Genomic DNA, 27,775 nt, shown 5'->3' with positions numbered 1-27,775 from the left:
TTGTATATATATATATATATATAGTGTGTGAGAGTATATATATATATATATATAGTGTGTGAGAGTATATATATATATATAGTGTGTGAGAGTATATATATATATAGTGTGTGAGAGTATATATATATATAGTGTGTGAGAGTATATATATATATATAGTGTGTGAGAGTATATATTTATATATAGTGTGTGAGAGTATATATATATAATGTAGTGTGTGAGAGTATATATATATATAGTGTGTGAGAGTATATATATAATATATAGTGTGTGAGAGTATATATATATGTAGTGTGTGAGAGTATATATATATAGTGTGTGAGAGTATATATATATATATGTAGTGTGTGAGAGTATATATATATATATAGTGTGAGAGTATATATATATATATAGTGTGAGAGTATATATATATATATAGTGTGTGAGAGTATATATATATATATAGTGTGTGAGAGTATATATATATATATATAGTGTGTGAGAGTATATATATATATAGTGTGTGAGAGTATATATATATAGTGTGTGAGAGTATATATATATATATATGTGTGTGAGAGTATTATATATATATAGTGTGTGAGAGTATATATATATATAGTGTGTGAGAGTATATATATATATATATGTAGTGTGTGAGAGTATATATATATATATATGTAGTGTGTGAGAGTATATATATATATATAGTGTGTGAGTATATGATATATATAGTGTGTGAGGTATATATATATAGTGTGTGAGAGTATATATATATAGTGTGTGAGAGTATATATATATATATATATAGTGTGTGAGAGTATATATATATATATATATAGTGTGTGAGAGTATATATATATATATAGTGTGTGAGTATATATATTATATATATAGTGTGTGAGAGTATATATATATAGTTTGTGAGTATATATTATATAGTGTGTGAGAGTATATATATATATATATATATATATGTAGTGTGTGAGAGTATATATATATATATATATGTAGTGTGTGAGAGTATATATATATATATATATATATAGTGTGAGAGTATATATATATATAGTGTGTGAGAGTATATATATAGTGTGAGAGTATATATATATATAGTGCTGTGAGAGTATATATATATATATAGTGTGTGAGAGTATATATATATATATGTAGTGTGTGAGAGTATATATATATATATATGTAGTGTGTGAGAGTATATATATATATATATAGTGTGTGAGAGTATATATATATGTAGTGTGTGAGAGTATATATATATATATATATAGTGTGTGAGAGTATATATATATAGTGTGTGAGAGTATATATATATATGTATATATATATAGTGTGAGAGTATATATATATATATATATATATATAGTTTGTGAGTATATATATATATAGTGTGTGAGAGTATATATATATATATGTAGTGTGTGAGAGTATATATATATATATGTAGTGTGTGAGAGTATATATATATATATATATATATATAGTGTGAGAGTATATATATATATATATATATAGTGTGTGAGAGTAATATATATATATAGTGTGTGAGAGTATATATATATATATAGTGTGTGAGAGTGTATATATATATATATAGTGTGTGAGAGTATATATATATAGTGTGTGAGAGTATATATATATATATATAGTGTGTGAGAGTATATATATATATATATATAGTGTGTGAGAGTATATATATATATAGTGTGTGAGAGTGTATATATATAGTGTGAGACTATATATATATATACATGTAGTGTGTGAGAGTATATATATATTATATTTATATAGTGTGTGAGAGTATATATATATATGTAGTGTGTGAGAGTATATATATATATATATATATAGTGTGAGAGTATATATATATATATATATATAGTGTGTGAGAGTATATATATATATATAGTGTGTGAGAGTATATATATATATATATATAGTGTGTGAGAGTATATATATATATAGTGTGTGAGAGTATATATATATATAGTGTGTGAGAGTATATATATATATATAGTGTGTGAGAGTATATATATATGTAGTGTGTGAGAGTATATATATATATATATAGTGTGTGAGAGTATATATATATATATAGTGTGTGAGAGTATATATATATATAGTGTGTGAGAGTATATATATATGTAGTGTGTGAGAGTATATATATATATATGTAGTGTGTGAGAGTATAATATATATATATAGTGTGAGAGTATATATATATATATAGTGTGTGAGAGTATATATATATATATATATAGTGTGTGAGAGTATATATATATATATATATAGTGTGTGAGAGTATATATATATATATAGTGTGTGAGAGTATATATATATATAGTGTGTGAGAGTATATATATATAGTGTGTGAGTTAGTATATATATATATATATAGTGTGTGAGAGTATATATATATATATATAGTGTGTGAGAGTATATATATATATATAGTGTGTGAGAGTATATATATATATAGTGTGTGAGAGTATATATATATAGTGTGTGAGAGTATATATATATAGTGTGTGAGAGTATATATATATATATATATATATAGTGTGTGAGAGTATATATATATATAGTGTGTGAGAGTATATATATATAGTGTGTGAGAGTATATATATATATATATAGTGTGTGAGAGTATATATATATATGTAGTGTGTGAGAGTATATATATATATATATAGTGTGTGAGTATATATATATATAGTGTGTAAGTGTATATATATAGTGTGTGAGTGTATATATTATATAGTGTGTGAGTGTATATATATATATAGTGTGTGAGTGTATATATATATATAGTGTGTGAGTGTATATATATAGTGTGTGAGTGTATATATATATAGTGTGTGAGTGTATATAATATATATAGTGTGTGAGTATATATAGTGTGTGTATATATATATAGTGTGTGAGTATATATAGTGTGTGAGTATATATAGTGTGTGTATATATATATAGTGTGTGAGTGTGTGTGTGTGTGTGAGCGAGCTCACAGTAGATGAAGGAGATGGACCTCAGTATCACGATCCGGGTCAGCCAGAAGGTTCCGGTCTGTAGAGGAGCTTCTAGTCCCGGCTCGGATGTGCGCGCGGACTGGGTCTCCGGTTCGCGCCCTGCTCGGACTGGGTCTCCGGTTCCGCGCCGCTCTCGCGCTGTTTACCTGTCCGCCTCCTCCTCAGCTCGCGCTCCCTGCTCTCCGAGTCGCTGCACGTCGCCATGTTGCTCGCTGCTGTGCGCATGCGCGTTCCGAGGCTGAAGGTTTCGTTCCGAGGCTGAAGGTTCGGTTCCGCCTGAAAGCAGAAGAGCCGAACCGTGCCTGTGGTTCTGTTCGGTGGAACCAGCACAGCGAGGGAACCGTTAGTGTTCTCCACTTATCTAGAAACTCCTCTAGAACTGCGCTTCACCTCGCTGGCCACTTTATCAGAAACACGAGCGCTGGTGCTGCAGGCGGGGCGGGTGGTCGGCAGGGGGCGCTGCGCTGCAGGCGGGCGGGTGGTCGGCAGGGGGCGCTGCGCTGCAGGCGGGCGGGTGGTCGGCAGGGGGCGCTGCGCTGCAGGCGGGCGGGTGGTCGGCAGGGGCGCTGCGCTGCAGGCGGGCGGGTGGTCGGCAGGGGGCGCTGCGCTGCAGGCGGGCGGGTGGTCGGCAGGGGGCGCTGCGCTGCGCTGCGCTGCTCTTTTCCTCCCACAGAAGAAGAGCTCGAGGAAGTTCCGTGCGGAAGCGCGCGCCTGGCTGCAGCGAGCCCCGGAGAGCAGCGATGCGCTTCACCTGCTGAGCGGCATGGCGGACCGTCCAGGTGAGTCCCGCGGGGGACCGGGCACCCAGGCAGAGCAGCTCCGGCACGGCGAGGAAAGCCCGCGCTCGCGGTGTAGCAGCCTGCGGATCCGGTTAAGCCCCCGCTAGCGGCGCAGCTAGAGGAGCCGGGCTGAGCTCCGGGCTGAGCTCCGGGGACGCGGCGGGTCCTCCTCCCTCCCTGAGCGAGCGGCCGGGACTCTCCGCCGGGCTGGGCAGGCAGACCCAGCTCCAGCGGAAGTCCCTCCAGCCGGGCTCCAACCGCAGGGGCAGCGCAGCCGGAGCGAAGCGCGGGGAGGAGCGCGGCCTGCTGGACCCGGAGCTGCTCCCCTGAAGCTGGATCCAGTTACCCACCGAGCCCCCGCACGCGCTCAGCCCCGCCGCTCGCGGACCGATTAGTGATTGGTGATTTAGTGATTGGTGATTTAGTGATTGGTGGATTAGTGATTGGTGGATTAGTGATTGGTGATTTAGTGATTGGTGATTTAGTGATTGGTGGATTAGTGATTGGTGGATTAGTGATTGGTGATTTGGTGATTTGGTGATTGGTGGGATTAGTGATTGGTGGATTGGTGATTGGTGGATTGGTGATTTGGTGATTTGGTGATTGGTGGATTGGTGATTTGGTGATTGGTGGATTAGTGATTTGGTGATTTGGTGGATTAGTGATTGGTGGATTGGTGGATTGGTGATTGGTGGATTGGTGATTGGTGATTTGGTGGATTGGTGATTTGGTGGATTGGTGATTTGGTGGATTGGTGATTGGTGGATTAGTGATTGGTGATTTGGTGATTGGTGGATTAGTGATTTGGTGATTGGGTGATTGGTGGATTGGTGATTGGTGATTGGTGATTTGGTGGATTGGTGATTTGGTGGATTGGTGATTGGTGATTTGGTGATTGTGATTGGTGGATTAGTGATTGGTGATTTGGTGATTGGTGGATTAGTGATTTGGTGATTGGTGGATGGTGATTGGTGATTTGGTGGATTGGTGATTTGGTGATTGGTGGATTAGTGATTGGTGATTTGGTGGATTGGTGATTTGGTGGATTGGTGATTTGGTGGATTGGTGATTGGGTGATTGGTGATTGGGTGATTGGTGGATTGGTGATTTGGTGATTGGTGATTTGGTGATTGGTGATTTGGTGATTGGTGGATTAGTGATTTGGTGATTTGGTGATTTGGTGGATTGGTGATTGGTGATTTGGTGGATTAGTGATTGGTGATTGGTGGATTAGTGATTGGTGATTTGGTGGATTGGGGATTGGTGATTTGGTGGATTGGGGATTGGTGATTTGGTGGATTGGGGATTGGTGGATTGGTGATTGGTTGATTGGTTGATCAGTGATTGGTGGTTTGGTAACCAGGATAGGAAATCCTCAGATACGAGTCTCAGGAGGTCAGCAGGTGTAAGGGGAGGTCAGTTGTTTATCTGTGCTGAACGGTACCGCAGTCTCTGATCTGTCCGACTAGACGTGGGGGTTATAGACCCGCTGGGGGTTTTAGACCGTGGGGGTTTTAGACCGCTGGGGACAGAACGTAATCGGGCGGCGTCTTCCTGCTGACCTGTTCGCTTCTTCTAGGACTGCCACCCGGTGAAGACCAGAATATCGAGATTCGGGGCTCAGTGACCGTCTGCGGCGTAGCAGCGGAGGCGAGGGCCGCGAGGACCTGCGTTTACTGACCAGCATTCTGTGAGTGTCTGTTCAGCAGCGATGCTCAGACTGCTGACCTGCCTTGCAGCCTCCCTCCTCCTTGATCCCTTAATCCTGCTCATTCCTCTCTTCCTCAGATTGCGAGAGCTGCCATGAACCGTATGTGGATCGCTGTGAGGTCCACGGCCCACCAGTGTTCACCTACAACTCCCCCACCCCACAGGAGTCCCGCAGAGGGCGCTCTTCACTCTGCCCCCCAGGCTGGTCATCGGCAGATCAGCCTCTCTGGAGCCGGGCTGGGGGTGTTCAACCAGGGCAGGTTCTTCCTCTCGGAATGCATTTCGGACCATTTGACGGAGAGCTGACACCAAGACCAGGCTCTGGAGAGCGCGTACTCGTGGGTGGTGAGTCCTTCAGGAAGTGAAGCTTCATAACGAGGCGATTGAGGAGTTTTTAGGAACGTTACTGCAAGTATTCCAATAGAACCCAGACCTTCTCTCGTTCACCTGTTCCTCTCAGGTTTGTCGAGGAGGTGATCAGTACGACTCATCGATGGCGAGCGGGACACTCATTCCAACTGGATGAGGTAAGTAGCCTAAACCTGCGGCCCACCCGGCGCCCTAACTACACTACACACAGGCTCCTCTCATGCACACGCTGCTCAGCTTGAGGGCACTGAGGGCACACAGGTGTGCTGTATGTTGTCCACAGGTATGTCGTCTGCTCACGGAGTGAGGAGGAGCAGAACTGGTGGCGTTTCAGCAGAATGGGCGCGTTCTGTTCCGCTGCTGCGCCCATCGCCCCGGGCAGGAGCTGAGAGTGTGGTTACGCGAGGACTACGCAAAAGCTTGGCAGCACCTGGGATAAGATCTGGGACAAGAAGTGCACAGCTTTAGGTAACCACGGCGCCCGGCTCCAAATGCTCATCCGTGCAGCTCTAATCTTTAGTTCAGCAGTTTCTCCACCAGAGGGCAGAAGTAGGGCTTGTTTCCTATAGAACTGGTCTGAAGTGAACGTAGTTGTTCTGTGTTCTAAGGGTTCTAATGAACGTGTTCTCTATTCTCTGTCAGGAAGAACTGATGAAGAGGCACAGGTCTTCCTCTGTCCGTACTGCCAGTACTCCTTTCCGGCTGCTTTTTACCTTCGCAGACACGTCAGACGCTCGCACCCAGCCGAGTCCCAGAACCTGTCGGAAGCTCAGGCTTTGGAGACGACCGTCTTAACCCTGGACCAGTGCCTCCTCGCCTCTGATGCACCGTCTTCTTCTCAAATGCAGCCGATCACCGAATCTTTCCAGAGCCCGTTTCCAGCTCTCGCGGGTCAGAAGGAGAAATCTGGTTCTGCTGAACTGTCGCACGGACGCGGCAGCGGTCTGAGTGACGGGACGGAGCAGACGGAGCAGACTGGTGGCAGCGGTGCGGCAGAGCAGAACAAGTGTGGGGAGTGCAGGAGGACGTTTTTGCGGTCCTGCCACCTGAAAAGACACCAGCGCACAATCCACTCGAAGGAGAAGCCATATTGCTGCAGCCGCTGCAGGAAGTGCTTTAGTCAGGCGACGGGGTTGAAGAGACACCAGCAGACCCACCAGGGTGAAAAGGAGCAGGGCGAAGACTCCCGGGGACCGGCGGAGAAAGAGGGCGATCCGCTGGCAGTCTATCCTTGTACGGAGTGCTCGTTCTCTTTTGTGGCTAAACTCAATCTTTACAAACATCTCAAACGGCACCACCACGGAGAGTACCTCAAAGTAGTGGAGAGTCGCTCCCCCGGCCCAGAGACGACGGTCGCGCTGCAGGCCGAAGACGTCACAGACAAGCGGGACCCGTCATACGAACCGCCGGCCAGACTGAGGACATGCGCTCTGAGCCCGAACAAGGGCAGGGGTCTTCTGAAGAAGGGACCTACTGGTCGGCCTCGAGGCCGACCGCCTAAAAACAAAACCAAAGCCGCCCAGAAGCAGGTGAGGAACAAGGCTCAGCAGCAGAGTCTTACCGCTTCCCCAGAGTCTGGACAGACCACCGCTGACCCCGAGGGTTCAGCTGAGCCTCAGAGAACCAACCCAGACGGCACACGACTCCAGGAGCTGCCAACCTCTTCCCACGTCTGCGGCGAGTGCCTGAGGAGCTTCAGCCACCTGCATCTCCTGAAAAGCCACGAGTGCATTCAGCAGGGCGACGGCCCTCACGGCTGCTCTCGCTGCGGCCTGTATTTCAACCGCCTCTGCAACCTGCGGCGCCACGAGCGCAACGTTCATGCCAAAGAGAGGCCGTACTGCTGCACGCTGTGCCACAAGTCCTTCACCCAGCTGTCCGGTCTGAAGCGGCACCAGGAGAGCCACTCCCGCCGCAGCGCCCACCGGCAGAGCGCGACGCTGGCCGACGCCACCATCTACGCCTGCGGCCACTGCCCTTTCTCCTTTACCGGCGAGCGCTACCTGCACAAGCACATCCGCCGTCACCACCCAGAGATGACCACCAAGTACCTGGGCTTCAACGAGAGCGATGTGGCGTCCAAGGAGCACAGCTGCACGCAGTGCTCCAAGATCTTCCGCACCATCCGAGGGTTCAAGAACCACGCCTGCTTCAGGCAGGGGGACCAGCTGTACCTGTGTCCCGACTGCGGGAAGGCCTTCGGCTGGTTCAACAGCCTGAAGCAGCACCAGCGCATCCACACGGGGGTAAAGCCGTACGCCTGCTCTCAGTGCCAGAAGAGCTTTGTGCATGCGGGCCAGCTGAACGTCCACATGCGGACGCACACGGGCGAGAAGCCCTTCCTCTGTGCCGAGTGCGGCGAGAGCTTCAGGCAGTCGGGCGACCTGCGGCGGCACGAGCAGAAGCATTCGGGGGTGCGGCCGTGTCAGTGCCCCGACTGCGGGAAGAGCTTCAGCCGGCCGCAGAGTCTCCGAGCGCACCAGCAGCTTCACAAGGGCACAAAACTCTTCCCCTGCACGCAGTGTGGGAAAAGCTTCGCACGCCGGTACCACCTGACCCGGCATCACCAGAAAATGCACTCCTGACAAAAGGCGACCGTTCCAGAGGAAAACGAGCCCTGCAGGTGGTGCTGCTGATCGCCAGGGGCGGAGGCCTTTAACCAGAGACAGAGGCAGCAGTTTCCTCCGCGATGTTTAACTTGGGGAGGAATTTCCGACCCCTGCTTCATTTTGTAGTAAACCCAGAACCCAGGCGGGGGTCTCAGTCAGACATGTTGGAAACAAAGAGATGTTTAATTTCATCCGTAATAAAAGATCTGAAGTGTGTGTAAGTGTGTGTGTGTGTACCACCTGTAGGTGTGGGTGTAGGGTTGGTCTGTATTTGGGTGAAAGTGGATTTTAAAGGAACGCAGGGCTCTGCCTGGACGGCAGTGCCTCTAGATCAAGTATTTTTACCACCGGTCTCCTAGAACCAGTATATCACTGGAGACGGCTGCTCTGAGCCGAGAGTTAAACAGGAGAGGAGGGGGTTCTGATTTCAGACTGGGTTTGGGTTAGGCATCATGTTTATTACTTATTACTTATTAAAGCGGCGCTTTTAGGGCACTGCTCTAAGGACACTGCTATTAGAGCACTGCTATAAAGCGCTGACAGGTAGGACCCCTTTCTTTCTTAGGCCTGCACCCCTGATCAGACATTACTTACGTTCTTAACCAGGTTATCCAGCAGAATTCAGTACCAGTATCTGAAAAACAGCACATATGATTCACAGTGTTTCTCTTAAATTCAGTCCCGTCAGCCTACCGAGAAGATGACAGGAGGTAGAGGCATGTGTAGAATATAGGTACTAGAAACTACCCAGAAATAGAAATGAAATGTTTTCACGGGTCCAGCTCGTCTCTGTGGTTGAGGCTAACCTCGGCTACTTGGATCTGGTAAAGAATCTGGTACGTCAGTCTTTTAATTCTTTGATTTATTTCCGTTTGTACGTGACTACTGAATATATTGCGAAGTGAACAGCATGATTTACACTAATACAATGACTGAGCCAAACATACATCAATACAATGAAACTCAAAAGATTAAACAGAGCAATAAACAGAACATGTACAGGTATGTAGTCATAGAAACTGAGCAACTGAACATGAGCTCATAGTAAAAAAGAAATTAAAAAGGGAGGTGGTGACAAGGTCAGCTTTTAACCTCTGTAATAACTCTCTTAGATTCTTACAGTAATCTTAATTCCTGAAGACGTCTGTGCACGGTGTGTAGTGGACACCGGTCACCATGCCAACTGTCTTGGGACGAACATGATCACGAATAAACAGCTTACTAGACTAATTCATACTCTTGCAGCACAAACCCACTTCACTTCCAGTTCAGTTTATTCTTTTTCATCCCCGGAAACACTTAAACCATCTCAAAGGCCTGATTAGAAAGTCCCCAGGATTCCATCAACACAGACAAACCTGACATTCTAGCCCTGATCTGAGCAAGCCAGAGGAAACCAAGCTCAAAAGGGATCCCAGCAGCAACCACAGTACCCCCACAGTACCCCTACAGTACCCAGTGACTGGACAGGACAAGCTTTATCAGTAGCTGGTTAAGCACTTTGAGCTGCTATCTGCTGCTGTATGACGTGAAGCACCTCATGTAAAGCTGGCTGAAGATTCTTCCGAGACTAAATCTCGCTGCAGGTCTTTTGCAGTCACTCCAGGGTTTTTGACCACGTGCCTCCTCAGGAATCTGGTGGCAGCTGGTAATTGCTTCCTACTAGTGTAGCTAGCGTTCCTCTCTGAACTTGTAATCACCAGCTTCCAGCTGGATCTCTAGACACGTTCAGTTTCCTTGTTTGGAGAGGCAGTGAACTCTCTTTACCTATAGATACAAAAAAAAAAAAAAAAAACGTACATACAGAGATGCCACATTTCATTCAGGACGTCAGGTCAACATTGTCACCGTTTCGTTACTCTGCGACAGTTTCAACACCAGAACAAAACTGGATCTATTCCGTTCCGCTGAAGACATTACCAGTCGTTACTAGAGGTCAGGGGTGTGAGATTTAGGTTGGAGCTAAGCTCTATAGGGTGGTAGATTTCCAGTACAATGGCCGAGCATCCCTTTAACAACCTACATTTAAATGTGGGCTGGAACCACTGTCCCCTCCAGATTGTCTCCATTTTCAATCCCAGAAAATGTATCCTGCCCATTTGCATCACTGCGCTTTGTACATTTGTGTATATTTAAAGTCTTTAAATGCCTGAAGCTTCTCCCACACTCTGAGCAGTAATACGGTTTCTCTCCTGTGTGAATACGCTGGTGTTGAAGGAGATTACCTTCCTGAGCAAAACTCTTCCCACAGTCTGAGCAGTGATACGGTTTCTCTCCTGTATGAACACGCTGGTGTTGAAGAAAATTACTCTGATGATTAAAACTCCTCCCACACTCTGAGCAGTGATACGGTTTATCTCCTGTGTGAATGCGTTGGTGTCGCCAGAGTGTAACCTGTTGATTAAAACTCTTCCCACAATCTGAGCAGTGATACGGTTTCTCTCCAGTGTGAATGCGCTGGTGTGTGTTAAGATTACTCTGTGTGGTAAAGCTCTTCCCACAGTCTGAGCAGTAGTATGGTTTATCTCCAGTGTGAATGCGCTGGTGCTGAAGGAGATGAGTCTGTTGATTAAAACTCTTCCCACATTCTGAGCACTGATAAGGTTTCTCGCCAGTGTGAATACGTTTGTGTTGGAGGAGATGACTCTGTTGAATAAAGCTCTTCCCACAGTCTGAGCAGTGATACGGCTTCACCCCTGTGTGAATGCGCTGGTGTATTTTGAGAGTACTCTGTTGACCGAAACTCTTCTCACAGTCTGAGCAGTGGTGAGTTTTCTTCTTTCCGGTACTCTTCCGCTTTGGTCTGTGAGGTGTAGGAGATGCCATGTTCTTCCCCTCTTTCAGCAGCTTACCATCTTTGTGAAGTCTTCTGATTATGTGTATTTGTGAAGCTAAATGTCAAGCAGGAGAAGACTTGGAACAGGACAGCGTTAATTTCTAGAAGAAACAAAGAAAAAAAAACAACTCAATGCAACATGCAGGAGAATCCTAGTTTGGGGTGGGTAATCAAACAAACCATTTCTCATTTATGCAGATTTACAACATTTTCTTTCTAATACATGTGCAGCTTCTAAGATAAATAATGCTTGTGTCACCATGATATACAGCACCAAAAACTCAGCCGTGACAGCCATGCCAGCCTGCAATCTGCAATGGAACTCCACATGCGATCTCAGTTCCAATCTGGACTAGCGATTCTTATTGATGAGGAGTGGTTGTACTGTTTTTTTCCCAATGCTTGTGTAAAGACTCAACTTTCTCTTTCCACAGGTTCCACATGGCTTGCTTTTCTCCAAGGCAAACCCTGCAGGCTGGCATTCAGAGCTATTGATTATTACGTGAAGCAGCTCATGTTAAGCTAGCTGAAGATTCTTCCAAGACTAAATCTCCACGTCCAAGGATGTTAGCTACAGTGCGCCATGGGCTGTAAACTTCCTAATAATGTTGAGCACAGTGGACACAGGAACATTAATGCAAAGCCATTCTATCTGCTACAGCGTTCTGGGAGAAGTGCAGGAGTGCAGATCATGACTGTTATGGTTCCCCTGAGTGAGTGTAAGCCTTGTCCACCTCTTACTCAGGATCCACGGACATGTGGTCCATCTCTAACCCAACATAACAACCTAACATTATCATCTCGTTATTTATTTACTATTTAAGCATTTCACTCATACTCCATAAGTTCTTCTAAATCTGGGTTCCTCTAAACTATCACACTCCTGAATGGCTCTCTTTACAACCCCAATCACCCACCATCTCCTAATCTACCAGCTATTGTTCAGCAACCCCCACCCAATCTACACATTCCTCAGAAAAAGCTCCATTTTGCTCCCCCATTGTGGAACGTGTTTCTCCACCTCCATGCTGAATCTCATCATCTATTTTACACTGAGTTTTACAAAGTGGAGCATAAAGGAGAGATCTTTACAGTCAGCATGAAGGAGCATGCTTCTGTGTTCTCTTCAATGTTGCTCCTTCTGAAAGGGTTTCTATGAGTCTAAGAGTAAATGTAGAACAGTGTGATGAAGAGTGGAGCATCTCCATACCTTCAACAGTAGAGCTGATGGTGTTCCTCCAGCAGAGCAGTCCGAGCACAGAGGTGTGGACTGCTGATCCCAGCTGGATCTGCTGCTTCTCCACTTTACTGGAGACCGGGCTAAAGTTAGCCCCACCTTCCATATCCTCCTACAGAGAAGCTCTTCATGGTGAAAGAGCGGCCAGTAGATGTCCACAGTCCGCTGGATGAAGCTATTAGAAGATGTGGATCAATAGATCACAGTGGCTTTGTCTCTCGATCTGAGCAGATACAGTAACCAGCCCTGATCCACCTTAACAACTCAACAGTCTGCAGCTGCAGAGCTCCGGAGCTCCACTGAGGAGCCAATCAGACCGCAGGACTCTACTTCCGCTCAGGAGCCAATGGCTGGCAACTAGCTGTCAAAATAAAAGTCCTTCAGTGCCCTGAGGCTTAGTGTCAAAACTGAGCCCTGTCTCCTACATGTGAAATTATAGAGCACTGTTATACAGTAGAGCAATGTTATAGAGCACTATTATAGAGCACTATTATAGAGCAATGTTATAGAGCACTATTATAGAGCACTATTATAGAGCACTATTATAGAGCAATGTTAAAGAGCACTGTTATACAGTAGAGCAATGTTATAGAGCAATGTTATACAGTAGAGCAATGTTACAGAGCACTGTTATAGAGCAATGTTATAGAGCAATGTTATACAGTAGAGCACTGTTATAGAGCACTGTTATAGAGCACTGTTATACAGTAGAGCAATGTTATAGAGCACTATTATAGAGCACTGTTATAGAGCACTGTTATACAGTAGAGCACTGTTATAGAGCACTGTTATAGAGCACTATTATAGAGCAATGTTATAGAGCACTATTATAGAGCACTGTCATAGAGCACTATTATAGAGCACTGTCATAGAGCACTATTATAGAGCAATGTTATACAGTAGAGCACTGTTATAGAGCAATGTTATAGAGCACTATTATACAGTAGAGCACTATTATAGAGCAATGTTATAGAGCACTGTTATACAGTAGAACACTATTATAGAGCAATGTTTTAGAGCACTATTAGACAGTAGAACACTATTATAAAGCAATGTTTTAGAGCACTATTAGACAGTAGAGCACTATTATAGAACAATGTTATAGAGCACTATTATACAGTAGAGCATTATTATAGAGCAATGTTATAGAGCATTATTATACAGTAGAGCACTATTATAGAGCAATGTTATAGAGCACTATTATACAGCAGAGCACTATGATAGAGCAATGTTATAGAGCACTATTATACAGTAGAGCACTGATATAGAGCACTGTTACAGAGCACTGTTATAGAGCACCATTATACAGTAGAGCACTGATATACAGTAGAGCACTGATATAGAGCACTGACATAGAGCACTGTGATACAGTAGAGCACTGTTATAGAGCACTGTTATACAGTAGAGCACTGATATAGAGCACAGTTATAGAGCACTGATATAGAGCACTGATATAGAGCACTGATATAGAGCAATGTTATACAGTAGAGCACAGTTATAGAGCACAGTTATACAGTAGAGCACTGATATAGAGCACAGTTACAGAGCACTGTTATACAGTAGAGCACTGATATAGAGCACAGTTATAGAGCACTGATAGAGCACTGATATAGAGCAATGTTATAGAGCACTATTATAGAGCACTGTCAGAGCACTATTATAGAGCAATGTTATAGAGCACTATTATAGAGCACTGTTATAGAGCAATGTTATACAGTAGAGCACAGTTATAGAGCACAGTTATACAGTAGAGCACTGATATAGAGCACAGTTATAGAGTACTGTTACAGAGCACTGTTATACAGTAGAGCACTGATATAGAGCACGGTTATAGAGCACTGATATAGAGCACAGTTATAGAGCACAGTTATACAGTAGAGCACAGTTATAGAGCACAGTTATACAGTAGAGCAATGTTATAGAGCACTATTATAGAGCACTGTTATAGAGCAATGTTATACAGTAGAGCAATGTTATAGAGCACTGTTATAGAGCACTGTTATAGAGCAATGTTATAGAGCACTGTCATAGAGCACTGTCATAGAGCACTATTATAGAGCAATGTTATAGAGCACTATTATAGAGCACTGTTATAGAGCACTGTTATACAGTGGAGCAATGTTATAGAGCACTATTATAGAGCACTGTCATAGAGCACTATTATAGAGCACTATTATAGAGCACTATTATAGAGCACTATTATACAGTAGAGCACTGTTATAGAGCAATGTTATAGAGCACTATTATACAGTAGAACACTATCATAGAGCAATATCATACAGTAGAGCACTATTATAGAGCAATGTTATAGAGCACTATCATACAGTAGAACACTATTATAGAGCAATGATTTAGAGCACTATTATACAGTAGAGCACTATTATAGACCAATGTTATAGAGCACTATTGTACAGTAGAGCACTATTATAGAGCAATGTTATAGAGCACTATTATACAGTAGAGCATTATTATAGAGCAATGTTTTAGAGCATTATTATACAGTAGAGCACTATTATAGAGCAATGTTATAGAGCACTATTATACAGCAGAGCACTGTTACAGAGCACTGTTATAGAGCACTGTTATACAGTAGAGCACTGTTATAGAGCACTGTTATAGAGTAGAGCACTGATATAGAGCACAGTTATAGAGCAGTGTTATAGAGTAGAGCACTGATATAGAGCACAGTTATAGAGCACTGTTATAGAGTAGAGCACTGATATAGAGCACAGTTATAGAGCACTGTTATAGAGTAGAGCACTGATATAGAGCACAGTTATAGAGCACTGTTATACAGCACTGTTATAGAGCACTGTTATAGAGTAGAGCACTGATATAGAGCACAGTTATAGAGCACTGATATAGAGCACTGATATAGAGCACTGATAAACAGTAGAGCACAGTTATACAGTAGAGCACTGATATAGAGCACAGTTATACAGTAGAGCACTGATATAGAGCACAGTTATAGAGCACAGTTATAGAGCACTGATATAGAGCACTGATATAGAGCACTGATAAACAGTAGAGCACAGTTATACAGTAGAGCACTGATATAGAGCACAGTTATACAGTAGAGCACTGATATAGAGCACAGTTATAGAGCACAGTTATAGAGCACTGATATAGAGCACTGATATAGAGCACTGATAAACAGTAGAGCACAGTTATACAGTAGAGCACTGATATAGAGCACAGTTATACAGTAGAGCACTGATATAGAGCACAGTTATAGAGTACTGTTACAGAGCACTGTTATACAGTAGAGCACTGATATAGAGCACAGTTATAGAGCACTGATATAGAGCACAGTTATAGAGCACTGATATAGAGCACAGTTATAGAGCACAGTTATACAGTAGAGCACTATTATAGAGCACAGTTATACAGTAGAGCACTGTTATAGAGCACTATTATACAGTAGAGCACTGTTATAGAGCACAGTCATAGAGCACTGATATACAGTAGAGCACTGATATAGAGCACTGATATAGAGCACAGTTATACAGTAGAGCACTGATATAGAGCACTGATATAGAGCACAGTTATACAGTAGAGCACTGATATAGAGCACAGTTATAGAGCACAGTTATAGAGCACAGTTATAGAGCACTGTTAAACAGTAGAGCACAGTTATAGAGCACAGTTATAGAGCACTGATATAGAGCACTGTTAAACAGTAGAGCACAGTTATAGACCACAGTTATAGAGCACTGATATACAGTAGAGCACTGATATAGAGCACAGTTATAGAGCACAGTTATAGAGCACTGATATTATAAGACTTTCTCTAATGCTACAACCTACACTTTATGGTCAAAAGTCACCTGCCCATTTATTGTTTCTCCTAAAAGCAAGAATATTAAACACAGCATGTGTCCTGCTTTTGCTGGAGTAACTGTCTCTACTGTGAGGATCTGATTGCATTCAGTGACAAGAGCAAAGTGAAGTAAGGATGTAGTAGGAGCATCACCCCACCTCATCCCAAAATCACTGGATGGAGCACCATCATTAGAGTGACCCGGTTCCACTGCTCCACAGTTCAGTGCTGGGGGGCTTTATACCCCTCTAGCCCACTCCTGGCATTAGGCTTCATGCCTGTAATTTCATGCTTATCTGCTCCAGAGAGTCCTATTCTATTGGCAATACTTCTCTACAGCACAAGTCAAGCTTTGTGTGTGCATTTGCACACCTGTGTCAGCAACATGCTCCACTTCAAATAGCTGACCTGCCTTCATCAGAGAGAGAGACCTCCACTAACATTTGGAGATCTAGTGTAGCTTCCTTTGGGGGAAACACTTGCAGCTAGCTTCCTTGCTAATGCTAACGCTGCGTGTATCCAACATGGTGCAGTTGACCAGGGCATGTGGATCACTATTAATGGGCGTGTCCTTCTGGAAACGTCCCAAGCAGCAGGTGAGGTTCATCACTAATTAAAGGCCTTTAGCTGAAAGACACACAGTTTAAACTGCTGAACTGAAGCAGAACTTCCAAACACCACAAGTGTTGGTTCTAATCTGGAGAACCGAGTTCCTTTCCTCCTCCTCTGAAACACCAACATGAGGACTACAGCACAGAAAGAGAGGCTAGTCTTTAGCTCCAGACCTCCAGGAGGAGCAATATGTGGTTTGTTGTTCATCTCACAGACAGCTAAGAAGCTAATGCTAACATGTCTGCTATTGGTTACAGGGTTGTTTTGCTGATGTTTCTCACAGTAACATTTCAAACATTAACAGCTGCACCTCCAGAGCTTCAGAAACTAAGACGTGAACAACTAGAGCTAAAGTTCTTGTATCTTTATATTTTCCATGGTTTGATAAAGTAGCAGCAGCCGACCTGAACATGCAGCCATTCTTCTTCCTCTTCTTTACACTCACTCTCCGTCCAGCACCTCTCCTGATTGGCTGATTAGCTAATTGGATGACCTGATTGGCCGTTTGATCAATTACTTGTGCAGCACAGCTGATGTGGATGATGTTTTAATGGTGTTTGTGTTGAATGGGTTTGGAATCCAGAGTGGAGAAGCACTGCAGGTGGAGGAGCTCCAGGTTTCATGGTTTGGTGAAGAATTTGATTATTGAATCAAATGGGAGAACATTGAGTCTGTTTGCTCTCAGAACTGATTAAACGTACCCTGCTGGACCACGCTGAAGACCACTTTTACTATATGTTGAAAAGTTTGTGGACACCCCTTCTCAACCCCTTATGCTCCCCCTCATTAACCCCTTTACTAAAAACCCTGCCTTATACTTCCACCTAGTGGCCGCTTTATTAGAAACGTGATCATGTGACTCTGGATATGTGAGCAAGCTGATAATACATACAGGTTACATTCATTTAAATATACTACTATTTCAGTATGCAAATATATTCAGATATAGATTATAATATATGCAAATATATTCATATATATATATATATATATATATATATATATATATATATATATATATATATATATATAGATTATAATGTACGCAAATATATTCAGATATAGATTATAATATATGCAAATATACATATATAGATTACAATGTATGGAATATATATTCCTATATAGATTATAATATATGCAAATATATTCATATATAGATTATAATGTATGCAAATATATTCCTATATAGATTATAATATATGCAAATATATTCATATACAGATTATAATGTATGCAAATATATTCCTATATACATTATAATATATGCAAATATACTCATATATAGATTATAATATATGCAAATATCTGCACAAACATGTGTCTGAAATGGGTTAAATAGGCTCTATTATGGCAGCGTTTGGGATCCAACAGTCAGAGGAGCACTGGAGCTGCTACTGTAGATCAGAAGACCACTCACTAGACAGTCTCCAATCACAGCCTGGGGGTGGCGCTGTGGTGCAGACGGCTGTTTGACTGAAGGATGAATGAAGGCTGGGTGTTGAATGCTCCTCATGCTTTATGGGTACTTACAGATCAGGTAAGCTGGGATATGATCAAAGGTTACCATGAAGGTGAAGACTAGTACTGAAATACCTGCCAGTGGAGTTTTAACAGACCACCTGACCAACGCTGACCGTCAGTGTGAAAGTCAATGACCACAGGAAGTCTGTAATCAGCTTAGCGTCACCAGCACTTACCCTGAACCTGCACACCAGCACTGAACTATCTAGAACCTCAGAGAGAGAGGAGCAGCTGCAGATGTGGGTCAGCCTGTACTAACACATGGGTGCAGTGTGGGAGGAGCTTATCTCTCCTCCTGCAGTTTTTATTACAGTGGGGTTAAACTGAGCTGCACAGCAGAGAGTAAACCCTCCTGAATCTGACCCCCAAACGGTCAAACAGAGGACACTGCTTCTCCCGTCCATCTTAGCCTGATGCTCCAGACTTCACGTTGATGGGAACTCAGTTCATTAGCATATTCCCACGTTATCCAATCAGAACTGACCAAAGGTCACCATCAGTGTGAAGCCCAGTAGTAAATGTCTTATCTGTAGTGTAACATAGAGAAGGTTCTAAGTCTGGGCGGGGCCAGTTTCCTGCCCACTGTGGGTGGGGCTAGAGGTGTAAAACCTCTGCTGTATGCTGTGTTCTCCACCTGTTGAGGGAGGTGGGGCTAATTGGCTAGTCTAGACTTACCCCTCCTCATTCTCAGAGCAATGTTCTCATTCCAGCATCATCAACTCGGAACATGAGCAGAACCTCAACCTGGATCACAGAACGTTAAACTTATTATATGGAGAACCCTTCAGTGTGTAGCGTTAGCACTGTGAAGCAGGACGCTACTGATAGCGCTGTAGTTTATCTACTTGTGTAGCGGGTAATGCTATCTTCTGAAATGCTAACGATCCTGCTAACAACCCTCAGACAGTCAGCATGCACTCTGCTTCACTCTGCTCATGCTAGCCTGTTAGCTAAGGTTAGCCTGTCTTAGCCTGAATAAAACATGTTAGCTGAGGGTAGCTTGTCTTAGCCTGAGTTAACATGTTAGCGATAGCCGGTCCTAGCGCGAGCTAAACCTGTTAGATATAGTTAGCCTGTTTTAGCCTGAGTTAAACCTGTGGACTAGGATTAGCCTTTCTTAACCCGAGTTAAACCTGTTGGCTAAGGTTAGCCTGAGGTAAATCTGATGGCTAAGGTTAGCCTGTTTTAGCTTGAGGTAAACCTGATGGTTACGTTTAGCTTGTCTTCGCCAAGCCGAGTGAAACATGTTAGCTGAGGGTAGCCTGTCTTAGCCATCAGGTTTTACCTCAGGCTAACATTAGCCAACAGGTTTAATTCAGGCTAAGTTTAGCTTGTCTTAACCTGAGTTAAATCTGTTGGCTAAGGTTAGCCTGTTTTAGCCTGAGGTAAACCTGTTGGCTATGGTTAGCCTGTCTTAGCTTGAGCTAAACCTGTTAGATAAGGTTAGCCTGAGGTAATCCTGATGGCTAAGTTTAGCTTGTCTTAACCTGAGTTAAATCTGTTAGCTAAGGTTAGCTTGTCTTAACCTGAGTTAAACCTGTTGGCTAAGGTTAGCCTTAGGTAAACCTGATAGTTAAGGTTAGCCTGTTTTAGCCTGAGTGAAACATGTTAGCTGAGGGTAGCCTGTCTTAGCCTGAGTTAAACCTGTTGGCTAAGGTTAGTCTGTCTTAGCTTGAGCTAAACCTGTTAGATAAGGTTAGCTTTTCTTAACATGAGTTAAACCTGTTGGCTAAGGTTAGCCTGAGGTAAACCTGATGGCTACGTTTAGCTTGTCTATACCTGAGGTAAACCTGTTGGCTAAGGTTAGTCTGTCTTAGCTTGAGCTAAACCTGTTAGATAAGGTTAGCTTTTCTTAACCTGAGTTAAACCTGTTGGCTAAGGTTAGCATGTCTTAGCCTGAGTAAAACCTCTTGACTATGGTTAGCCTGTCCTAGCGTGAGCTAAACCTGTTAGATAGGGTTAGCCTGTTTTAGCCTGAGTTAAACCTGTTGACTATGGTTAGCCTTCCTTAACTTGAGTTAAACCTGTTGGCTAAGGTTAGCCTGAGGTAAACCTGATGGCTACGTTTAGCTTGTCTTAACCTGAGTTAAACCTGTTGACTATGGTTAGCCTGTCTTAGCTTGAGCTAAACCTGATGGCTAAGGTTAGTCTGAGGTAAACCTGATGGCTACGTTTAGCTTGTCTTAACCTGAGTTAAAGCTGTTGGCTGAGAGTAGCCGGTCTTAGCCTGAGTGAACCTGTTAGATAGGGTTAGCCTGTTTTAGCCTGAGTTAAACCTGTGGACTAGGGTTAGCCTTTCTTAGCTTGAGCTAAACCTATTAGACAAGGTTAGCCTTTCTTAACCTGAGTTAAACCTGTGGACTAGGGTTAGCCTGTCTTAACCTGAGTTAAACCTGTTGGCTAATGTTAGCCTTAGGTAAACCTGATGGTTAAGGTTAGCCTGTTTTAGCCTAAGTAAAACCTGTTGACTAGGGTTAGCCTGTCTTAGCCATCAGGTTTACCTCGGGCTAACCTTAGCCAACAAGTTTCACTCAGGCTATGACAGGCTAACCTTAGGCAACGGGTTTAGCTCAAGCTAAGTTTACCTTGTTTTAGCCTGAGGTAAACCTGTTTGACTATAGTTAGCCTGTCTTAGCCTGAGTAAAACCTGTGGACTTGGGTTAGCCTTTCTTAACCTGAGTTAAACCAGTTGAATATGGTTAGCCTTTCTTAACCTGAGTTAAACCAGTTGAATATGGTTAGCCTGTCTTAACCTGAGTTAAACCTGTTGGCTAAGGTTAGCCTGAGGTAAACCTGATGGCTAAGTTTAGCTTGTCTTAACCTGAGTTAAACCAGTTGAATATGGTTAGCCTTTCTTAACCTGAATTAAACCTGTTGGCTAAGGTTAGTCTGAGGTAAACCTGATGGCTACGTTTAGCTTGTCTTAACCTGAGTTAAAGCTGTTGGCTGAGAGTAGCCTGTCTTAGCCTGAGTGAACATGTTAGCTAAGGATAGCCTGTCTTAGCCTGAGTAAAACCTGTTGACTATGGTTAGCCTGTCCTAGCGTGAGCTAAACCTGTTAGATAGGGTTAGCCTGTCTTAGCCTGAGTAAAACCTGTTGACTATGGTTAGCCTGTCCTAGCGTGAGCTAAACCTGTTAGATAGGGTTAGCCTGTTTTAGCCTGAGTAAAACTTGTTGACTAGGGTTAGCCTGTCTTAGCTTGAGCTAAACCCGTTGGCTAAGGTTAGCTTGTCTTAGCCTGAGTAAAACCTGTTGGCTAAGGTTAGCCTGAGTAAAACCTGATGGCTACGTTTAGCTTGTCTTATCCTGAGTGAAACATGTTAGCTAAGATTAGCCTGAGGTAAACCTGATGGCTACGTTTAGCTTGTCTTAGCCTGAGTTAAACCTGATGGCTAAGTTTAGCTTGTCTTAGCCTGAGTAAAACCTGTTGGCTAAGGTTAGCCTGAGTTAAACCTGATGGCTACGTTTAGCTTGTCTTAGCCTGAGTTAAACCTGATGGCTAAGTTTAGCTTGTCTTAGCCTGAGGTAAACCTGATGGCTAAGGTTAGCCTGAGGTAAACCTGATGGCTAAGGTTAGCCTGTCTTAGCCTGAGGTAAACCTGATGGCTAAGGTTAGCCTGAGGTAAACCTGATGGCTAAGGTTAGCTTGTCTTAGCCTGAGGTAAACCTGATGGCTAAGGTTAGCCTGAGTTAAACCTGATGGCTAAGGTTAGCCTGAGTTAAACCTGATGGCTACGTTTAGCTTGTCTTAGCCTGAGGTAAACCTGATGGCTAAGGTTAGCCTGTCTTAGCCTGAGGTAAACCTGATGGCTAAGGTTAGCCTGAGCTAACCTGATGGCTAAGGTTAGCCTGAGGTAAACCTGATGGCTAAGGTTAGCCTGAGGTAAACCTGATGGCTAAGGTTAGCCTGAGGTAAACCTGATGGCTAAGGTTAGCCTGTCTTAGCCTGAGGTAAACCTGATGGCTAAGGTTAGCCTGAGTTAAACCTGATGGCTAAGGTTAGCCTGAGTTAAACCTGATGGCTACGTTTAGCTTGTCTTAGCCTGAGTGAAACATGTTAGCTAAGGTTAGCCTGAGGTAAACCTGATGGCTAAGGTTAGCCTGTCTTAGCCTGAGGTAAACCTGATGGCTAAGGTTAGCCTGTCTTAGCCTGAGGTAAACCTGATGGCTAAGGTTAGCCTGAGCTAACCTGATGGCTAAGGTTAGCCTGTCTTAGCCTGAGGTAAACCTGATGGCTAAGGTTAGCCTGAGCTAACCTGATGGCTAAGGTTAGCCTGAGGTAAACCTGATGGCTAAGGTTAGCCTGAGGTAAACCTGATGGCTAAGGTTAGCTTGTCTTAAACATTAACAGTTCCACATCAGGTGCTCCTGGGCTGTGTGCCAACCACACACAGAACCATCTAGCAACACTCCAGCTAACATCTAGGATAATAAGAAACCACAGAGCAACACTGTAGCAACCAGCAAGAATTACCCTAGTGACCACCAGAGATCCCATAGCAACCAACACCACTTAATAACACAGCAACATATAGTAATTATTATTATTATTATTATTATTATTAAGACTGTATAATGCAGAAAGCGTAGGTTCGAGTGTGATACCCCTGAGATACGCTCACACACAATTAGACAAAACTGTTTGATCAATGATCAAAGGATCAGACAGACTGAAGCAGAGCTAGAGAGTCAGTGGGTTCGTGAGGAGCTTTGATGTTTATCAGTAACAGCTGAAATGAGTGATCTCCAAAAGTGAGTGCAGGGCGCCACCATGTGGCAGTTAGACAGCTCACCCCAAACATACTGGAATGGATTCACTGAGAAGAAGAGTTTCGCTCTTTTAGTGCAGAAAAGATCAGCTGCTGAACCTCCACCAATCAGACACCTCCACCTCCTCCACCCCAGATCTGATTCCTCACTAAAACATGAAGGCTGAAGCTCTGCTACCTGCAGTGTTTCTCCACTCTGGACTCCAAACCGTTCAACACCACGCTCACGAGCTGTGTTAGTAATTGGCCAATCAGCCAATCAGGTGGTAGCCAATCAGCCAATCAGGTGGTAGCCAATCAGCCAATCAGGTGAGTCGTTGTAGGAAGAGTGTCTGTAAAGGACAGGAAGATGAAGGCCTCCACAGTCAGGTAGGCTACTCCAACTTTATAAACGATGGAAAATGTAAAGATCAGAACAAGGACAGGATCTCCAGCAGGTCCAGAGTCTCTCCAGGTTCTCCTCTAAACCTCTGGAGGAGAACCTGTTCACGCTTTAAACGTTAGTCAAGACAGATCCTTTTAAAGTCTGTAGTGCTGGTGTTGGTGTTCTAGATACAGAGAACCGTGTGTGTTCCACCTGAGGCACCCGTGGAAGCTCAGCAGCGTCTCTCCCAGCTAAAGACTTTTCATTTGTAATAAACCTCACCTGCTGCTCCTGACGTCTCCAACACAACACGCCGTTAATAGTGAGCAGCGCCCACTGGTGGCCGGAGCCCACAGCAGCGTTAGCTTTAGCACATACGCTAACTGCAAGAGTTGATCTCTAAATAAGAAGTGCTGGTCTGGGTACAGTGACTGGACATGGTCCTACGGATGGTTAAACTAAACTAAACATCTGGAGTTTGACCGTTTCTCAAATTTCATGCATTTGAAATTGATTTCACACATGACATGTATTAAAAATATATATATATATATATATTTATATATTTTCAATATAATATAATGTATTTATTTTAGTTAATTATTTAATTTAATTATATTTACTGTACAAAAAAGGCCAGAGCAGACTCAAACTGGACACAGATGTTTTGCATCTGAGTGTCTTTCTATTCCTTTGATGCTGTAACACCGTGCCTTAGACAGGCTAACCTCAGCCATCAGGTTTAACTCAGGCTAAGACAGGCTAACCTTAGCTTACATGATTCCTTCAGGCTAAGACAGGCTAGCCTCAGCTAACAGGTTTCACTCAGGCTAAGACAGGCTACCCTTAGCTAACATGATTCCTTCAGGCTAAGACAGGCTAGCCTCAGCTAACAGGTTTCACTCAGGCTAAGACAGGCTACCCTTAGCTAACATGTTTAGTTCAGGCTAACCTCAACATACAGGTTTAGCTGAGGCTAAGACATGCTAACTTTAGCAAACATGTTTAGTTCTGGCTAAGAGAGGATAAACCCAGCTAACATGTTTCACATAGGCTGAGCGGGGCTAACCTTAGCTTACAGATTTAGCTCACGATAAGACAGGCTAACCTCAGCTAACAGATTTAACTCAGGCTAAGGCAGGCTAACCTTACCAACATGTTTAACTCAAGCTAAGGCAGGCTAACCTTAGCCATCAGGTTTAACTTAGGCTAAAACAGACTAACCTCAGCCATCAGATTTCACTCAGGCTAAGACAGGCTAACTTTAGCTTACATGATTCCCTCAGGCCAAAACAGGCTAACCTTAGCTAACAGGTTTCACTCAGGCTAAGGCAGGCTAACCTTAGCTAACATGTTTAACTCAGGCTAAGGCAGGCTAACCTTAGCTAACAGGTTTCACTCAGGCTAAGGCAGGCTAACCTTAGCTAACAGGTTTCACTCAGGCTAAGGCAGGCTAACCTTAGCTAACAGGTTTCACTCAGGCTAAGACATGCTAACCTAAGCTAACATGTTTAACTCAGGCTAAGACAGGCTAACCTTAGCTAACAGGTTTCACTCAGGCTAAGGCAGGCTAACCTTAGCTAACAGGTTTCACTCAGGCTAAGACATGCTAACCTAAGCTAACATGTTTAACTCAGGCTAAGACAGGCTAACCTTAACTAACAGGTTTCACTCAGGCTAAGGCAGGCCAACCTTAGCTAACAGGTTTAACTCAGGCTAAGACATGCTAACCTAAGCTAACATGTTTAACTCAGGCTAAGACAGGCTAACCTCAACTAACAGGTTTCACTCAGGCTAAGACAGACTAACCTTAGCCAATAGGTTTAACTCAGGCTAACCTTAGCTAACAGGTTTAAATCTGATTACGTCAGGCTAAGTCCAGCTAACATGTTTATTAAGGCTAGCATGAGCTAACAGTGTGATAGTTAATAGTGAAGCAGAGTGCATGCTGACTGTCTGAGGGTTGTTAGCAGGATCGTTAGCAGTTCAGAAGATAGCATTACCTGCTACACAAGTAGATAAACTACAGCGCTATCAGTAGCGTCCTGCTTCACAGTGCTAACGCTACACACTGAAGGGTTCTCCATATAATAAGTTTAACGTTCTGTTATCCAGGTTGAGGTTCTGCCCGTGTTCCAAGTTGATGATGCTGGAATGAGAACATTGCTCTGAGAACGTCTTCAGCTCAGTGACCTGCTGAGTGCCAGTAAGAGAAGTGGAGGAACTGTGTACTAACTGCACTAGATAGGTTCTAGAGAAATGCATTCCAGAGAGGGTGTGGTGTTTGAGTTCTTCTCTCTTTCCAGATGTTCTGATGATCCTAAAGTTGCTGTTCTGTTTCAGGAACCTGGTTTCTGGATCTTCACCCCGTCCTGAAAACTGCCTGGTTCCTCATCTGTGCTGAAGATTCCTGTCTAGAAGATCAGCCTGAGCCCTCGTTTATCAAGCTCCTGCCTCTGTGATTACTTCCCACAATGCAAAGCTTCCACAGTTTTAACCACTGTTTCTCCACATGACACATGACCGGTTCCAAAAAAATGGTGTTTTTTAATTCCTTCCTTTTATACTGTTCATGCTCTCTAACCCCACCCACCCAGTGCAGAGAATGAGGAGGGGAAGTCTAGGCTAGCCAATTAGCCCCACCTCCTTCAACAGGTGGAGAGAACAGCATGCAGCAGAGGTTTTACACCTCTAGCCCCACCCACAGTGGGCAGGGCTAGAGGTTTTACACCTCTAGCCCCACCCACAGTGGGCAGGGCTTGCAGCATGTCAGTATTGGGTTCACCTCAAACCCACCCACACTGAGTGGAGAAGAAGGGAAACTGGCTCCGCCCAGACTTAGAAACTTCTGTGTGTTACACTACAGATAAGACATTTACTACTGGGCTTCACACTGATGGTGACCTTTGGTCAGTTCCTGATTGGATAACGTGGGAATATGCTAATGAACTGAGTTACCATCAACGTGAAGTCTGGAGCATCAGGCTAAGATGGACGGGAGAAGCAGGGTCTTCTGTTTGACCGTTTGGGGGTCAGATTCAGGAGGGTTTACTCTCTGCTGTGCAGCTCAGTTTAACCCCACTGTAATAAAAACTGCAGGAAGAGAGATAAGCTCCTCCCACACTGCACCCATGTGTTAGTACAGGCTGACCCACATCTGCAGCTGCTCCTCTCTCTCTCTGAGGTTCTAGATAGTTCAGTGCTGGTGTTCAGGTTCAGGGTAAATGCCGGTGACTCCAAGCTGTTTACAGACAGCTGTTCAGACTCTTCTCTGATCAGTTTAACAGGAGAACTTTACTTCCTGTGGTCACTGACTTTCACACTGACGGTCAGCGTTGGTCAGGTGGTCTGCTAAAACTCCACTGGCAGGTGTTTCAGGACTAGTCTTCACCTTCTTGGTAACCTTTGATCATATCCCAGCTTACCTGATCTGTAAGTACCCATAAAGCATGAGGAGCATTCAACACCCAGCCTTCATTCATCCTTCAGTCAAACAGCCGTCTGCACCACAGCGCCACCCCCAGGCTGTGATTGGAGACTGTCTAGTGAGTGGTCTTCTGATCTACAGTAGCAGCTCCAGTGCTCCTCTGACTGTTGGATCCCAAACGCTGCCATAATAGAGCCTATTTAACCCATTTCAGACACGTTTGTGCAGATATTTGCATATATTATAATCTATATATGAGTATATTTGCATATATTATAATGTATATAGGAATATATTTGCATACATTGTAATCCATATATGTATATTTGCATATATTACAATCTATATCTGAATATATTTGCGTACATTATAATCTATATAGAAATATATTTGCATACATTATAATCTACATCTGAATATATTTGCATACTGAAATAGTAGTAAATTTAAATGAATGTAACCTGTATGTATTATCAGCTTGCTCACATATCCAGAGTCACATGATCACGTTTCTAATAAAGCGGCCACTAGGTGGAAGTATAAGGCAGGGTTTTTAGTAAAGGGCTCATGAGGGGGAGCATAAGGGGTTGAGAAGGGGTGTCCACAAACTTTTCAACATATAGTAAAAGTGATCTTCAGCGTGGTCCAGCAGGGTACGTTTAATCAGTTCTGAGAGCAAACAGACTCCTCAA

General features: G+C 43.5%; 1 protein-coding gene and 1 pseudogene across 1 annotated transcript; one reads left to right on the top strand and one right to left on the bottom strand.

The window, feature by feature from the left end:
• The first annotated feature begins 3,700 nt into the window (after window positions 1-3,700).
• On the top strand, window positions 3,701-8,709 carry LOC140544337 (histone-lysine N-methyltransferase PRDM9-like; annotated as a pseudogene).
• A 574-nt stretch (window positions 8,710-9,283) lies between these two features.
• LOC140544055 (uncharacterized) lies at window positions 9,284-12,816 on the bottom strand. Its single transcript, XM_072667415.1, has 2 exons — window positions 12,540-12,816; window positions 9,284-11,430 (listed from the first exon to the last, which is right to left on the bottom strand). The coding sequence occupies exon 2, from the start codon at window positions 11,317-11,319 to the stop codon at window positions 10,519-10,521; it is 801 nt and encodes a 266-aa protein (XP_072523516.1). The 5' UTR covers window positions 11,320-11,430; window positions 12,540-12,816; the 3' UTR covers window positions 9,284-10,518.
• Window positions 12,817-27,775: the final 14,959 nt, after the last annotated feature.

The sequence above is a fragment of the Salminus brasiliensis genome, chromosome 22 (assembly GCF_030463535.1).
Source record: "Salminus brasiliensis chromosome 22, fSalBra1.hap2, whole genome shotgun sequence".
NCBI lineage: Eukaryota > Metazoa > Chordata > Actinopteri > Characiformes > Bryconidae > Salminus > Salminus brasiliensis.
Note: the sequence above shows the minus strand (reverse complement) of the source record. Positions and strands in the feature narration are given on the sequence as shown.